The sequence below is a fragment of the Anabrus simplex genome, chromosome 1, assembly GCF_040414725.1.
Source record: "Anabrus simplex isolate iqAnaSimp1 chromosome 1, ASM4041472v1, whole genome shotgun sequence".
Classification (NCBI taxonomy): Eukaryota; Metazoa; Arthropoda; class Insecta; order Orthoptera; family Tettigoniidae; genus Anabrus; species Anabrus simplex.
In genome coordinates this window covers 498,029,204-498,046,186 of record NC_090265.1, presented here as the reverse complement: position 1 = coordinate 498,046,186, position 16,983 = coordinate 498,029,204, and the positions used below count along the sequence as shown (strand labels likewise).

General features: G+C 39.6%; 1 protein-coding gene across 5 annotated transcripts in view; it reads right to left on the bottom strand.

Moving 5' to 3' along the window:
- Positions 1-1,512: 1,512 nt before the first annotated feature.
- LOC136867843 (zinc finger protein 383) overlaps positions 1,513-16,983 on the bottom strand; it is a 55,066-nt gene continuing 39,595 nt past the window's right edge. For 4 of the 5 annotated variants that reach the window (XM_067144736.2, XM_067144734.2, XM_067144735.2 and 1 more), the window contains one exon: positions 1,513-2,909. In XM_067144736.2, the coding sequence (XP_067000837.1) occupies positions 1,971-2,822 (852 nt within the window). In that variant the 5' untranslated portion in view covers positions 2,823-2,909 and the 3' untranslated portion in view covers positions 1,513-1,970. The remainder of the gene's footprint in view (positions 2,910-16,983) is intronic. The other variant, XM_067144733.2, reaches the window with a different exon arrangement.

Genomic DNA, 16,983 nt, shown 5'->3' with positions numbered 1-16,983 from the left:
GAGGTTGGCAACCGATGTCCCATGGTTCATTGCTGCTGCTGACTGGCCTAGTGGAAGTCCAGACCTCAACCCATTGGATTATTCTCTGTGGCAGAAACTCGAGGCGATAGCATGTCAAAAACGGCACTGCAATATTGAGATGTTAAAAACATCAATCACGTCAGCTATCAAAAAAATTCCACTGGACACGATTCGTGCAGCTATTGATGAGTGGCGTTTATGTCTTTCATACTGTGTTGCTGCACATGCTGATCATTTTCAATAAGAGTATGTACATTCTATAGAACTTTTGTGGGTTTTTCTTTTCACAATATATGTATATTAATGGGTTTAGGTAGTTGTATTTAGTTACATGCACTGAAAGTACTGACAGAACTTATGGTAGTACTGTTAGACATAATGTGTATATATACATTATATATATCTTTTCAGAAGTAGTATGCTCATTTCATGATATAATTTATTAGAGTAGGGTTTGTTTTATGTTTAATCATGATACAAGTGGGCATTATGTGATAGTCATATCACACATCTGCATTATATTTATTATTACAACTATTTATTTATTCATGCTTACCCATGCTGTGTACATTTCAACATGTTGTAGGTCTGTATAGGGCTGGATTTGATGCAGTCCAGCATCCACTGGCTATTGTCTATTGGCTCTTGTGTGTTGGAGAACTGCTAGTCTACAGTATACTTTCAGGGTGTAAATGAATCAACAAAAGAGATGTGTTTTTTTCAAAAGTAAATACTATGATTATACTTGTGTTAAAATGAATGAATGGCTAGAAAAGGTACAGTATAAGAATGGTGGTCTAAATCGGAATGCTACATGGTGATGGAACAATCCTTGAAAATTGTGTATATTGCACAAGGTACTGAAGTATGTTGCCATTATAATTAGCCAATGAAATAATTACTACAGATGGTAATAGATCATAGCACTTAATTCCCCATGTATTTATTTCAGCTATGATTTGTGTTTAATTTGACAGAAAGTAAGAAGGAAGACGACCCGTGGGAAGGCCACGAAAGAAATGGATAGATTTAGTTAAGAGCGATGTACTGCTGAGAGGTCATGATTGGGACAAGTTGGTGGAGGAAGAATGTTATAAGGACAGGATGAGATGGAGGAGGCTCATATACCACACCCAGGAAACTGGAGATGGTTTAGGATGATGATGATGATGATGATGATGATGATGATTATATTAGGGGAAAACTTATCAGTCTTTCATTTGTTTATGTGATTGGTGCTCGCGCCTGACAATGCAGATCTCCATAGATTATGTCATGTTTAGAATATAACTAGTTTATTCTAAGTCACTGTGGGGATTCTACTTAAAGTAGATAAATCTGAGGTAGTTCCCACCAGTTTAATGTTTCAAAGGGAAAGGCAATGCCCATAAAAGTTGTTTAATCACACAGCTTCATCTCCACACCCTGGGAGAGAAAGAAAGAAAGAAAAAAAAAAAAAGAATTACGCTCTATCTAAATTTGAGGGATCAATTTTGGAAATACTGGTGCCCAAATAAGGGACATTCCAGATTATTACAACTATTTATTATTTCAAATAAGTTAAAGTGTAGTACAGCTGTTTAAATTAATATATGATGCCTAATGGTGAAGAAAGTAGAATCAGTAATGTTACAAATGATGACCAAAATGATAGCAGTAATATTACAACTGAGATATAATACAGGTCAGGACATTAGAATCATTTAATTTTCACTAGCTTCTAGCATTTACAACAAAAATATTAACAAACATTTGTAACATTTGTACAAGTTTCCCCATAAACATAGAGATCACCTAAATTCTTTTTCCAAAATGACAAAAATCTGCTTCAACATTTAATACTTATGATTACCAAAAATCTTCTCTCATTTAAAATCTCTCACGAAGCATAACATTTATTCACCTCATAAATCCTACAAAAGCTCCCACACACAAACTATTAACAATATTTAAGTTATCTTTTTACTTTCACACTTTTTGAGGTGCTTGTCTAAATTACATTTCTGTGTATAGGATTTTCCACATTTCTTACAATCGAATGGCTTCTTGTCAGCATGAATAGCCTCATGCTTAGATAAATTACTCTGCTGAGTAAAGGATTTTGAACATGTCCGACAGCTAAAAGGTTTGACACCTGTATGAATGCGTTCATGTTTTACAAGGTTGGACTGCTGAGCAAACCCTTTGGGACAGAATGTACACTGATAAGGTCTCTCTCCAGTGTGAATCCTCGTATGTTTTAACAAGTTCACCCTCTGCGAGAACGCCTTGCCGCAATTAATGCACACAAAAGGGCGTTCACCTGTATGAACTCTCATGTGCTTTGACAAGTTGGCCTGCTGCGTGAAAGCCTTGTGGCACACCTCACAAGAATATGGCCGCTCTCCTGAATGTGTTTTTGAGTGTTTCCATAGATTTGACTGCTGGTTAAAGGATTTAGAACATACCTCACAAACAAAAGGCCGTTCTCCTGTGTGAATGCGCTCATGTTTTATAGCATTTGACAACTGAGTAAACCTTTTGAAGCACACTCGACAAGGGAACTGACCTCCTTGTATTGATTGAAGTCCCTTCAAAGATGAACACTGGGAGATAGTTTCTTCGTAGCAGATATCTGGTACTTCATCAATTACGTCAACAACAACTTCAATTTCTTCAATTTTGAAACAATGTTGGGTGTAATCATGTTCATTTTCTTCAGCACTGGAAACCTGAAAGGGAGAATCCCTTTCTCTCTTTGAAAATTCTTCTTTATCACGCACATACATGTCCTTTTTATCATACTGGCAAGGAACAGACATGCTAATGCTGAACTATCTATTCATTCAGCATTCTTATCTTGTATGGTGAAATTCTCCCTAAGGAGTGATGTAAAATCCTCGTGTAACCTGGAAGAAAATGGAATCACTTAGAAAACTGAATATGATCCAACCACATTTATATTCTAAGTACAGTATCAAATAAAAAAAATCGATTCCACTTAGAGTGCAGCTAAAACATGACTTCTTTTTAGGTCAGATACTTCACAAAACATTAAAATGATCGACTCCAGACCTCTAATTTTCAATTACAAAACAGCTAATATGAAACTCCCAATTATAGTACACATTCAGAATAATAATAATTCCAATTATTAAGGTTGCCAAACCAGCAAAGAATATCATACAATATAAATTTAGTACCAAATCTAGTTACAATATAGAATAAAAAATAAACAATAATTATTTTAATAATATAGAGAAAACAATCCCTCTTGATAAAGAAGTAAAAATAATTGTAATTTAATGAAGTAGGTGGAATGTAGAGGTGATGCCTAAAGATCAATATCGAGGCTTTCAATGTATTAAAGCACACTGAGGTTGACTGGCATCAGGAAGGGTATAAAGATGCCATATAAATTCATTTCACCTCATCCCTGACCCTGTATCAAGAAATGGACTACGGGGAAGACAAACACAACACAGTATTAAAGCACATGAACAAATACAAAATTGATTTTTGAAATAATGTCTTTTTTTTTTTTTTTTTTTGCTATTTTGCTTTACGTTGCACCGACACAGATAGGTCTTATGGTGACGATGGGATAGGAAAGGCCTAGGAATTGGAAGGAAGCGGCTGTGGCCTTAATTAAGGTACAGCCCCGGCATTTGCCTGGTGTGAAAATGGAAAACCACGGAAAACCATCTTCAGGGCTGCCGATAGTGGGGCTCGAACCCACTATCTCCCGAATACTGGATACTGGCCGCACTTAAGCGACTGCAGCTATCGAGCTCGGTGAAAGAATGTCTAATAAAACGACAAATTATTGTCGGTACCACATAATACGATGCAACTGACCTCTGAGTATTCAATTTAAATAACGAAGACATACTAAAAAATATGTGCACAACACAGAATATTAATATCTAATCAGGGACTGTCTAGTCGAGGCAGTAGAAGTCTCTGGTTCAGCTAGAAGGATGGGAGTTCAATTCCCTGTCAAGAAGTCAAAAGATTTACGGACTTCTGAGGTAGCACATGAGACTATGATCACTAGAGTACACCAAAAATGCATACCAGATTAATTCTTGGGGACGAAGGGAGCCGGGCAAAGAGCTTACAACTCTATCTCTCACAATGCTGAGGTTACAGACAGTGGAGGCCTTAACCTTCTATTCCTCCAAGAGCCTTCATGCCTAGTACCGAGATTGCTTTTAAATACCTAATTGACTGTTCTGAACTCTACTATGCTACAAACTGTTGAGTGGTCTGAACCCCACATAATAGTAGTCCACAGAAGTGCACTCATGTAAAAATGAAAATTTCTACTTCAATTTTTAATACACTTAGAACCGATTGTGTAAAACGTTTAATCTCAGGCGAAACACAAAATTGATCTCAGTTCATGCTAAACTTGGACATATTTGTTGAACAAATGTCAATCTGAGATCAATTTGCACAGAACTAGAATCAACTTTGATTGGAGAAATTTCTTTGGTCAGTTTCTAATTGCAATTAAAGGGGATGTTTTTTTCTATTTGAGATAGAAAAACAGCTGATTATGAACATATTAGCAGCGTTGTTACAACAAATGGTAAGAAAATGGACAAAGGACTTAATCTCATACATTGCTAGCTATAGCTGTTGTCTGCTTATAGGCTATGTTATCATTCTTATTATGCAGTGTAACATAAATATGTAATATAACCTCTAAAAACTGCTTATACTAGTATATCTCTTTCCTATGTTACAGATGTCTGATTACTTTGATACAGGCTCTATTGATGACATTTTTTCTTTCTTTTACAATTGGCTTTACGACTCACTGACACACACAGATCTTCCGGCGATGATAGGGCTAGGAGTGGAAAGGAAGCGGCCGTGGCCTTAATGAAGATACAGCCCAGCATCTGTCCATGTGAAAATGGGAAACCATCTTCAGGGCTACCGACAGTGTGGTTCGAAATCCTGCGCGCCCCTAACTGCAGGGTCAATTCGCTTTGTATGATGAATTTTGTTGGGTTTCCTTTGTGTTCTATGAAAGAGAAAATCCAATGAGAGAAATGTGGTTTAAGCTGCAGGATCCCTCGGGAAAAGATTTTGTGGAACAGCTAGAAACAAGATGGTGTGATGTTTTACTTGAGACAACCTGGAGAAACAAATCTTCTTACTCCAATGCACATGGTGTTGCTAACTCCGACATTCTTTGCTATGTGAAGATTTCACATGTTTATTGGTGATTTGCTGCATGCAGATGCAGCAACAGTCTGCAGGGCCAATCATTATGTATCTAATCTTATTGCTGCACTGAAACACAAGTTTATCAAAATGCCTTCTGAACAAACTGAAACAAGGAAAACCTGCATGTGTTTTTCTATGTGCAGCACTTCCCTGATGTTACAAGTACTACAGACTGTACCCATATACCATGATATTTCCTGTGGGCAAACACACACAAGTTTATAGGAATTGTCATGGATGGTTTTCCTTAAATGTTCGGCTTATTTGTGATGCTAGTCTCAGGTGCGTAAACATCATAGCAAGAAGGATCTGTGCATGACAGCAAGATCTTTATTAATTTATGAGTGCATGCTCAGTTCGAAAAATGAGACATTCCAGACAGCGTACTCCTTGGAGACAATGGCTATCGGTGTTGTTGTTACCTGCTGACTCTGGTGCTTCATTCAAACCAGCTGCAGAGTGAGCTTATAATTGAGCCAATAAACAATCAGGTCGGCAACAGAAAGAACGTTGGGTTGTGAAAAAATGGTTCCCCCGTCTTCGTATGGGACTAAGAGTGAAATTACCTTGTGTTCCAGTAATCATAGTTGCTGCATTCAACTTGTACAATATTGCTGTAAATGCAATAGATTGAGGTTCCTGAAATAGGCGAGGCTGTGTTTGCTGCAAGAAGAGCATATGAAAAAAATCCTGTCCCTGTTACAAACTATGTTGGTGAAAGAAAGGACACTGACAGCAATTAGTAATAATGTATTTAGGTATGGATATTTACAAAAGTATACAATTGATTACTGAGAAAAGTACATAATTAAGTGGACCCAACTAACCTAATTATCCCAACAGTTTATCTACAACAAGAAAGGAATATTTAAATACAAAAGCCAAAAATAGAATACACTGTCGAACTACATGCTTCTATTAATGCCACTGTTCTATGCATCTCAACTTAAGTTTTACTTATCGTCCAGACCTAATTTTCTTTCTCAAAAATTTCCAACTTTTGAATTTCTTTATTGAGTTGTAAGGTCTCTATTTTCACTCTGTGTTCTGCCTTACAACATTCTACGCATTCTAATAGTCATTTATAGAATAAACGTTTCATTTCAAGTATATTCCCTGTCTTCTTCCTTTTAGGCAACCTTAATTTTGTAAGCTCATCAGCTGTTTTTGAGGTTGAAGCAAGAGTAGTGTTCAGATCAGCTGGTATTGATTTGGAAGCAGGAGCCTGAAATAGAAGAAATAAAGAAGCGTGGACCTACTGCTTGCCGACAAATTTAACTTATATAATATAGGATTAATGAACGATTTCTTTATTTACTTCAATAAAAATATTGTCTACAACCTCATTCTGGGCTGGTACCACTTCTAACACTATAAAATGTCCCCCCCCCCCCCCTCTTGCATGCAAATAGCATGTGACTCATCAGAGGTGGAGACAGAAATTAAGTCACTGCTGCGTGCAGCTCTGCTACAAAACAGCGAAAGGCTATATACACACCTCATTAACATGAACTACAATTGAAGTGTGACAGCAAAATTATTTTAGTTTAAAAGACAAGTGGCAATGAAATGATTTCCCTTAAGTCTGTACAGTAGTATCTTACAGATGTAAGAAGTACAGCTCACCTGACATAACCTAAAAATTCAGTGGTCCAGCACAGACAAGAGGCAGCCCTTCCAACTGACTAGGGTGCTGTGGGCCAGTAAATGGCACACTGAAAGAAATTACAGAAACCAGACTAAAATTATGCTGACCAGATTTTATGGAGACCGACATTTGCAATAAAATACAAGACACGAACTGGATTCTGGAAGTGTCGGACCCAGCTGCCCCTCAGCTGCATGTTCCTGGAACCATTCCCGGGCGACGTGGGAGCGATGTGGCGGCGTGTTATCATCTTGAAACACTGCAGAACCGTCTGGTCGCTGGAAGGCCAAAAATGGGTGGAGATGGTCTCCGAGCAGCTCAACATACCGCGTACCATTCAAAGCCTCTTCCAGAACAAATACGGGGCCATTCCATACCAGGAAAATGCACACCAGACCATAATAGAGACACCAGCGTCCTGGACCACACCTTCAAGGCAGGCGGGAACCATCGCTTCATGTGGACTGTGCCATACACGGCACCTCCCATCGGCATGGTACAACTGAAATCGTGATTCGTCTGACCATATCACGTTATGCCATTGTTGCAGTGTTCATCCCTGGTAATTGGCGACAAATGCGCGTCGTCGTGCCCGATGACGTTGGGTTAACAGTGGCACCCTTGTGCGGCGCCGGCTCCCATACCCCATAGAACCCATGTTCCTACCGATTGTCCTCTGGGAGACATGTCTAGCATGGCCTGCTTTGAATTGAGCCATGATTTGTTGCACGGTTACCCGTCTGTCACTACTGACAATCCGTCTCAGATGTCAACGGTCACGGTCATCAAGGGTGGCTGGAAGGCCGGATGTTCATCTGTTGTGGATGGTGACACCCGCATGCAACCATTCATGATACACCCTGGACACGGTTGATCGTGTGAAGCCGAATTCCTGCACAACTTACGAAATCGCACTTCCCATCCGTCAGGCAACAACCATCATACCCCATTCAAAACAGTATCAGCTCATGACGACGTTCCATGTTACATCTGTCACAAGGTTTCCTATACAACTGTCGCTGGCACAGGGGGCGTGTGATGCGCAGACAACACACCTGCGCATCAGTGCTCCGCTATCCCCCGACATTTGCTGTCAGTGTACATTTACCTTTAATAATAATAATAATAATAATGCTATTTGCTTTACGTCACACTAACTACTTTTACAGTTTTCAGAGATGCTGAGGTGCTGGAATTTTATCACGCAGGAGTTATTTTACGTGCCAGTAAATCTACCGACATGAAGCTGACGAATATGAGCACCTTCAAATACCACCAGATTAAGCCAGGATCGCACCTGCCAAGTTGGGGTCAGAAGTCCAGTGCCTCAACCGTCTGAGCCACTCAGCCCGGGAACATTTACCTTTTGGATTACTTTTCTCCTTTTGTATTTGTCCTGTATTCATAAGTCTATTACCACCTGCATTCATTTAAATCTTTTTGTTTCTTCACTTTTACTGTGTTTATCTGGCTTTTTTCTTATCAAACACCTCCCACATAAAGAATGAAGAATTTTAACACTAGAACAGTCGGGCTGGATCTGTGGGACCCAGTAGTATGCATTTTCGTAATAGCTATAAGGTCGCAGCACCTACAGGTATAGAGCACCCTGAAATAGTCTTCAGAATGGGCAGCAGCAGTAAACCGGAAGCTTCATCAACGAGTCCTAGTCTGGAGCTACTGCAAAATAGTCATGGGTCCATCAAACCCCTAACGTTAATGTAACGCTTGTAGTCCAACATATTGGGGGTTATGTGTGTGATATATTAGTTCCTGTTTGTATGATATATATTTTTAACAAGTTGTTTTATGTCACACCAACACAGATAGGTCTTATGGAGACGATGGGACAGGAAAGGGCTAGGAGTGGGAAGGATGCGACCGTTGCCTTAATTAAGGTACAGCCCAAGCATTTGCCTGGTGAGAAAATGGAAAACTACGGAAAACCACCTTCAGGGTTGCCAACAGTGGGGTTCAAACCCATTATCTCCTGAATACTCGATACTGGACATGTCATAAAAAGATGAAGATTGAGTTTTAGCTTCAGAAGCATAGTTTTAGACCGACAATTTTTAATCTATTTTATCATCACATGTTTTAATTGATGGTTTTCCGTGGTATCCCATTTTCACACCAGGCAAATGCTGGGGCTGTACCTTAATTAAGGCCACGGCCGCTTCCTTCCAACTCCTAGGCCTTTCCTATCCCATCGTCGCCATAAGACCTATCTGTGTCGGTGCGACGTAAAGCCTCTAGCAAATGATTTTGTATTCCAGTTTTAGATTTAAAATGTTAATTGTCTACTTTCTGGTTACACATTTTTTATTTTAATACTTAAGTTTAGCATTTTAAGTTTGACTAAAGGCTGAAGATGCCGTCTAGAAACGGCGAAACATGTACCATTAATCTATATAGCTGTTTATAAATGTAACCACAGAACTGTGGGTTGTATTGAATAGTTGGATCAGTAAAAATACCTTTGTTATTTCTTATACTGGATACTGGCAGCACTTAAGCGACTGCAGCCATCAAGTGATATAGATGTTGATTCCCATAGGGAATTATTATTTGCAGCTATCAAGCTCGGTATGTATTAGTTCCTGTTAGGTTCTGTGGAGTGTACGTTATATAATTGTTAAAAATACAATAGAAATAAATATATTTTAGAAACCTTAACAACTGCACCACATGCAACTGTGTCAAGGGAGGAAACAGGGGGGATTTTATGTGAGGAAGACAGTGAATTTGATGATTCCGATGCTGCCCCAGATTTTGTGATGAACAGTGAACACGATTTTAAAAGTGAATTAAGTGACGTATAGAGGAAGAAACAAATAATATCTGTACCGGGCGGTACACCTCCACGCCGCAAATTCAAATATTGCGCCAGTTGAAACCTCTCTACAGGAGAAAGCCTGAACTTTAACGAACTGTATTAACTCAACGGTTTCTCGGAAGATGTCACTACTGTCAATTTGGTAATCTTGAAGTGTTCTGAACTGTGTCTATTTTGATATGTGTTTGTTTGCTCCGTATGAGGAAGTTTGAACATTCTCTAACATATGTCGCTACCCAAAACTACGGTAACACCCTCTGGTGCAATGGAATGAACTTTCTTGAAGAAAGTTTTATTTTTACTAAATTTTGTTCTGTGGTTTGTGGGTTGGCAATATAAATCCTTTCCTTCCGCCAGTTTTGAAATTAGCCAATCATAAATTTCTGTAATTAATTTCCCACCAATAAGGTGTTTCTTCATCGTCTTGTGTATTAGTTTTTGCTGGTAGCCAATAAAAGTTTGTGGGCGGGTTGTTATCATTCATGAAAGGTCTCGAATGTTCCACGAGGGTATATAAACTGCTGATTTTCTTGTCTCTGTGCCACTACAGTAACATCTTTCTCAGTGTGTGAATATATAGCAGGGGGCGGGAAGTGCCTCTTTCTTCAAGCAGCAGCTCATCTACAAGGTAATGGCCTGTTAACATCTTCATTTCTTGCCAGCTCAGCAGTCTACTCTCGGGGAGGGTTCGAAACCTTTAACATGTAACCAATTCCTTTAAAATGTAAATTAACTTTCTGTGTATGTAAAAAACTTCATATCTCTTTTACTGTAAAGCGGGGATAGAGTGTGCTTCACCCTCTCGAACTCCCCTTCATTTTGAAATTGAGGTGACTACGTTTTCATAACCGTTTCTTCTCTTCCTTATGCATTAAAGTTTTCTCATACTTGTCACCTCCCTGGCTTGGGATTAGCCCCTGTATATCGGCCTAGAGCCACTTAGGTTTTAAAAAGTGTATTAGGAGTGCAAACTACGCCTCCAGTCAATTTGGTATTTTGGGCCATGTAATTAACCTGTTTCTTTCCTGAATAGGCCCAGTAGGTTGGGTACATGATACCCCTGTGTAAATTTGCAAGTTGTGTCTGCAGGCAAGCGATTGTAAAAGTCGAGGATGCCTTAAATAGGCGTGAGTAACTGGGAGCCGGTTCGCTCATTTCAAAATAGGTTTTGAGTGCCTCTTGAAGGCCGGAATGTATTTGGTGAGAGCAAGTGCTCTTTGATTTCAGGGGAATTCTGCCCCAGGTAGCCTGGTTGAATATTGGTAAAGTGGAGCTTGGAGCTCATTAATTATTCACCCGGGGCTTGAACCCCAGCAAATGTAATTTATTAACTTGTTTTCCTGCTACTTGGTACCTGTTTCTCTGTTGTTGTTATTTGTTGATTTTGAAAAGAAAATATAACCTTTGTTAAAGTTTTAAATTAACCTTAATTTTGTAGTTGAGACCTATTCCCACCCGCACCTTCTTTCACCTCTAACTACCACGGATAACTCCGTAACAATATCGATATTCCGAACATCAGCGAAGCCACTACTGCTGACAGCAGTGCTACAGGTATGTTCCAGATGAGAGTAATCCTTGTCGTTATTTTGTTGGTAGAGACAATAAGACTAAATGGAAGAAAGAGAAATTTCCGCAAAAAGTCTCCTGAAGCCAAGACTTAGTTTCCACTCGTTTACCAGGACCTGTAAGGGGTGCTATGAAAGTAGACACTCCCTTAGATTCGTGGTCCTTAATTTTTCAATGAACCTCTTGTAGATTTGGTACTATGGTGCAACCAATATTTCTATACGATCCATTACATCTAACCACAAGAGTGACTTAACTATGTGCACAAAAACTACAGAGTTCATGGCTTATTTTGGTCTCTTATACCTTGCTGACACATTACATGGAAGCAAAATTAATACTGAGGATTTTTGGGATACAGAGGGAACAGAAATTGAAATATTTAGATCTGGTATGTCTCTGAAACGGTCCAGGTTTCTTACACGTTGTCGCGAGTGCTGATTTGCAACACGTCCTTCCGTGGGGAAATTATGAAGCGAGCGCATTGAACAGGGTTCGATCTATAACCATGCAGTCAGAAATCCCTAATAATCATGAGTAATTTATGTGTACAGATACAGCAAAAGCAATGGAAGTGAGTGATTAAGTGTAAATACAATGTCATTGCAGTGAATAAGTGCAGAATTACAACTATAATTAAAAGCATTTCTTAAAGCTAGTCTCAACTGGGAACATAAAGTGAGCCAGGAATATTTGTCAGAGAAAGAAGTAAACAGACAAAGTCACAGTTAAAGACTCAAATTGGGTGGACCAGGAAAAGCAAGCCTGTTGTTAGTCACGTAGCAAGGTGCCCTGTAAAATATGAATGCACACTGTGGTGCAATCATTCCTTCTAGAAGGAATCTGTGGAAGGTCACCAGTCACATGTAGATGCATGAGGTGGGTGGGACCACACTTGACGTAACCAATAGGAAGCCAACAGATTAGTGATGTGAGGGAACTTAGTAGTAGGGGATGACTTGTTCTGGAAGGTCAAAGAAGTGATACAGGGGAAGTAATAAAGGGGTGCGACAAGGGAGACTCTTGGTCATTTTTTGGTGCTCATTCTGGTTTGGAAAGGAACGTTCTCTCAGGAAGGGACGGTCACTAGGCAACGATAGACTCTGTAGAATATAAACTCGGTGAAGATAGCAGTCTATGGAGTTAGTCAGATCAGGCAGCAGTTGAGCCTGCCATCAGTCAGTGAAGAAAGCAGTATAAGAAGTTATTCAAATTAGGCAGCAATTAAGACTGTCAAGCAGTAGAACTGGTTAGCAGTGTCCCACAGGGTAAAGTACAGAGACAGTACGTAGAGAACTCACTGAGTGTTTGAAGAAGACTATAGCTTCAGTTCGCGTTTGTCTTAGAAAGAGTTCTGTGTTCGAGTCCTGAAACCGTCAGGGAGGATTCAAGAAAGAAGCGAGAAGCTTCAAAACCCGAGATAAGTATCAACTAGTTAAGAGACCTTAAAGACTGAAGGGAATTAATAAGTGTTGTATAGTGAACTGTAGAAGTATGTGTATTTTCAATAGAAGCCAGAGACTGATAAACTGATTAATTTAAAAGTAATGATGAGAGAAGAATAATTACAGGTGTGCTGTAGTATTATTGAAAAGGTATATTTGATAATCTGTTTAAATAAATGAGAGTAAGAATTTAATGGTGTCAGAAATGAAAATGAAATGGCGTACAGCTTTTAGTGCCAGGAGTGTCCGAGGACATGTTCGGCTCGCCAGGTGCAGGTCTTTTGACTTGACTCCCGTAGGCGACATGCACGTCGTGATGAGGATGAAATGATGATGAAGATGACACATACACCCAGCCCCTGTGCCAGAGAAATTAATGATGGTAACAATTCCCGACCCTGCTGGAAATCGAACCCAGAACCCCTGTGGCCAAAGGCCAGCATGCTAACCATTTAGCCATGGAGCCAGACAATGGTGTCAGAAAGTGTTTTCTATCCCGGTCAATCTGATATTTAAACCCAAGTGCCCAGCCTGTCCATTCTCTAGGATACGACAGGTGCACTAGAAAAATTTTGGTGTCAGATTCTGGGGTAATGAATTAGTTAGGTTGAAGTAAAAACCTATCTAATACAAGCTTGTACATGTACCAGAATGTTCAGTATTGTGAGACCAGTGGTGAAAGGAAGTACCCAGCAGCGAACCACTTGGAAGCATCATCAATAAGTTACCAGCAGTAGCAGCCCAGCTCCGAGTCCTGTTTTTTTCAACAGTAGGGCGAGTCAAATTCCTAGTTCATAATGGATCGGTCAGATAGAAGTGATAGTCCTGCTCCCAGCAACATAGATGTAGTTCATGAGGAAATAGTGCATGCTCACCACTATACTTCAGTAACAAAGGCTTTAAAACTTAATTGGAGCAGAGTTTGATGGCTCTCACCCTGATAGGTTAAGAGAATTTTGTGAAATTGTGGAGATCGCATTGGGGCCAGTGAGACCAGGTGACCTAGACTTATTTTACAAGTTAATCCTAACGAAGATTACTAAAGAAGTGCAAAGCAAGTTGATAGTAAGATCAGATATTCAAACGTGGGAAGATATTAAGGGTGCGTTAGAAGAATATTATAGCGAAAAGCGAACAATAGATTTCTATGCATGTCAGTTGTTTGCAGCCCGACAAGTCAAAAGTCAAAGTATAGCACAATGGGCCCAAAGAATTGACAGCATGGGTACGGAATTAAGAAACATGGCCACAAAGGGGGAAACGCCTGTATCGAGAGAACACCAGGCAAGATTTTTTAGATAACTAATAAAGGCTAGTTTTGTCCAGGGCCTCAAGGTCAAAAGAATCCAAAATTTAATTAAAAGTAGAAACGCTCTACTTTAGAACAAGCTATGGATATTGCTCGAGAGGAAGAAACTGTTATCATCTCCACTCAAGCAAAACAGCATTTGATGACGCAGGTGCGAAGACCTGTGGAGGTAAGAACGAGGTCGGAACCTCACTATCAGAGGACATCCATGCCTGCCGGTAAACCTGAGAGACAGGCAACTATTAGAGTCATATGTTACAATTGTAACAGAGAGAAACACCTCGCCCGTGACTGTAAAGCCCAGGCAACAGTGAAACGGGAACCAAGACAAGATACCGGTAGCTATTGTAAAAAGATAGGGCATCTCGAAAAAGACTATAGGAATGAAAGATAGAGGAGGCAAAGTGAAAGACACAAAATTAAGATGTGTGAGATTATGTTATAATTGCAATAAGATGGGACATACCCAACGTTATTGAAGGGAAGTCCAAAAACAGTGGGGAGACAGGGCGTGCTTTACGTGTGGACGAAAGGGTCACTTGCAAAGGAACTGTTGGTTCAATCCTCAGAACACAAGGGGTCGAAGAAATCGCGGAAAGGAGAAAATCAGAACGTGTGATAAAGAACAGGGTAGAGAAGAGGTCTCCAGCAGAGACAGAAATAGGGTTAAACCGAAAGCCCAAAATATAAACGAGAAAGGGACCGCCAATATGGGTCGAAAGGTGTGTCCCAAGAAGTAAACGACCCACGAAGTGATGAACCACAGAGTAGGGGAGCCCCGAAAAATCAGTCTGCTAAAGAAGTGGACAGAAGGACAGATACATGGGAAGAACATGATCGAAACAGCTCTATTTTAGTGCGAGCCAGAGAACGTAAGGAACCCCTCCAATTAATGTGAGACCTTACAGATTACCTGAGGCTCAAAAGGAGGAGATCCAAAGCCAGATTGACAAGATACTAGAGGATGAAATAACTGTGCGTAATACCAGCCCGTGGTCCGCACCGTTACTCATCGTCCCAAAGAAAATGGATGCTTCAGGGAAGCAAAAATACTGCATTTGTATTGATTTTCAGAAACTCAATGAGGTGATGAAAGGGACAGTATTTCCAATACCTCTCATATCAGAACTCTTAGATGCTTTAGGGAAAGCACGTTACTTCTCTACTATGAACCTAGCGTCAGGGTATCATCAGGTGTTAGTAAGGCCAGAGGACCGCGAGAAACGTCTTTAAGCCCCATCGGCAATAGAAGGCGTGATCACCAACAGGAAGAAAAGCATTGAGGGTGAAAAGGTAAACTGGTTACTGTTCAAGGAAATCCAGCACAGGAAATCAGAGCCTCTGTCAGATTTTGTGAAAAGTGATCTAAGACAAGAAACCTACACGGAAATAAACATTGGAAAAAGGACTGGTCAAAAATTAGTCAGTGACAGCCTACATTTCTCAAGAAAACTGCTTAAACTGTGGCCTGAAGGAAAACCAATAAGCTCAGAAAAATTACGTGATCTGAAGTCCATGTTTCACTTGATCCCTAAAGTTTGTTTGGAGTTTTATCAAAAGTTCTCCTACCATAGCTTAAGATGTCATTGGATTTCAGGAAAACCTAATTTTGAAATAACTTGTGAAGTCGTTTTAGAAGGTGAACTTTATTCTTACGATGATTTTACTGTTATTCGCATCACTTAGTTGTGAAATTCATACACTATAATGAACATGGGAACAGTGTTAATAAAAGAGTTATTATTGAATATAAAATGAAAAATATTAATATATATTGATATTGTGCCTGATAATTCTTTCCTGTAGAAACGTTGTGTTACTTTTGTATTAATCTGTTTCATGTTTGTAGACTAAACACCACGTGGCGCTTGGACTCTGATTGCATTATAGAATTTCTGAAATCACTTGTAGACTAAGACACTTTATCTAAATAAAATACTAAAATAAGGTTTTAGCTTATAGTACTTTAGAAAAACAAAATATACTTGAATATAATAAGATTTTATTTATAGAAAAATGCATGAGGTAGATAGTTTTACTTTAAGCATTCGCAAAGACGCCGTTTTCTCGAAATATGAATTTTGTCGCTTGGTCTATCATTGCATAACACCATCCAATTAAAAGTTGACCATTTGGCACCCAAAGACCGAGAAGAGTTGTATGCTATCTGTGCGGCATATAATGTCATTTTTCACTTGGAAGGGGATAAATTAACTTACACCGATGTGTTAAAACCTGCAATCCAGGTCAGGGAAAATCAACCTCCATTATGAGTACTTACTTAGTACTTTTATGAGGCTGATGACGATAGTGTTGTCAGGGCTGAATGGTGTGAAATGCCTGGTCAACATTGACGACATTTTAAACATTCGCAAGCTCCATTGAAGACCACAATCAGAAATTGCGGGAAGTTTTCCAGAGACTCAGGGAACACTGGCTAAAATTACAGCCAGACAAGTGTGAATTCCTGCGAACAGAAGTGGCATTTCTAGGTCACGTGACTACAGAGTACGGGGTGCAGCCAGATGAACGAAAGGTTGAGGCAGTGAGAAATTTTCAGAGGCCTACAACCACCAAACAATTAAAGGGATTTTTAGGCTTGAGCGGGTATTATCGGAGATTCATACCTGAGTATAGTAAGATCGCCAAACCTCTATATGAACTCCTGAAGAACAATGTCCCTTATGTATGGACAGACAAACAGGAGACGGCTTTCAGTATCTTGAAACAAAAGTTGACTGAAAAGCCCAATTACAATATCCAGACTTTGAAAAGACATTCATCCTAACTACGGATGCAAGTGGTGAGGCTTTGGGAGCCGTCCTTACACAGGGAGAATTAGGAAGAGATTTACCAGTGGCATATGTGAGTAGAACTCTAATTAAGGCAGGGAAAAAATACTCAGTTACAGAGAAAGAATTACTTGCAATCGTAT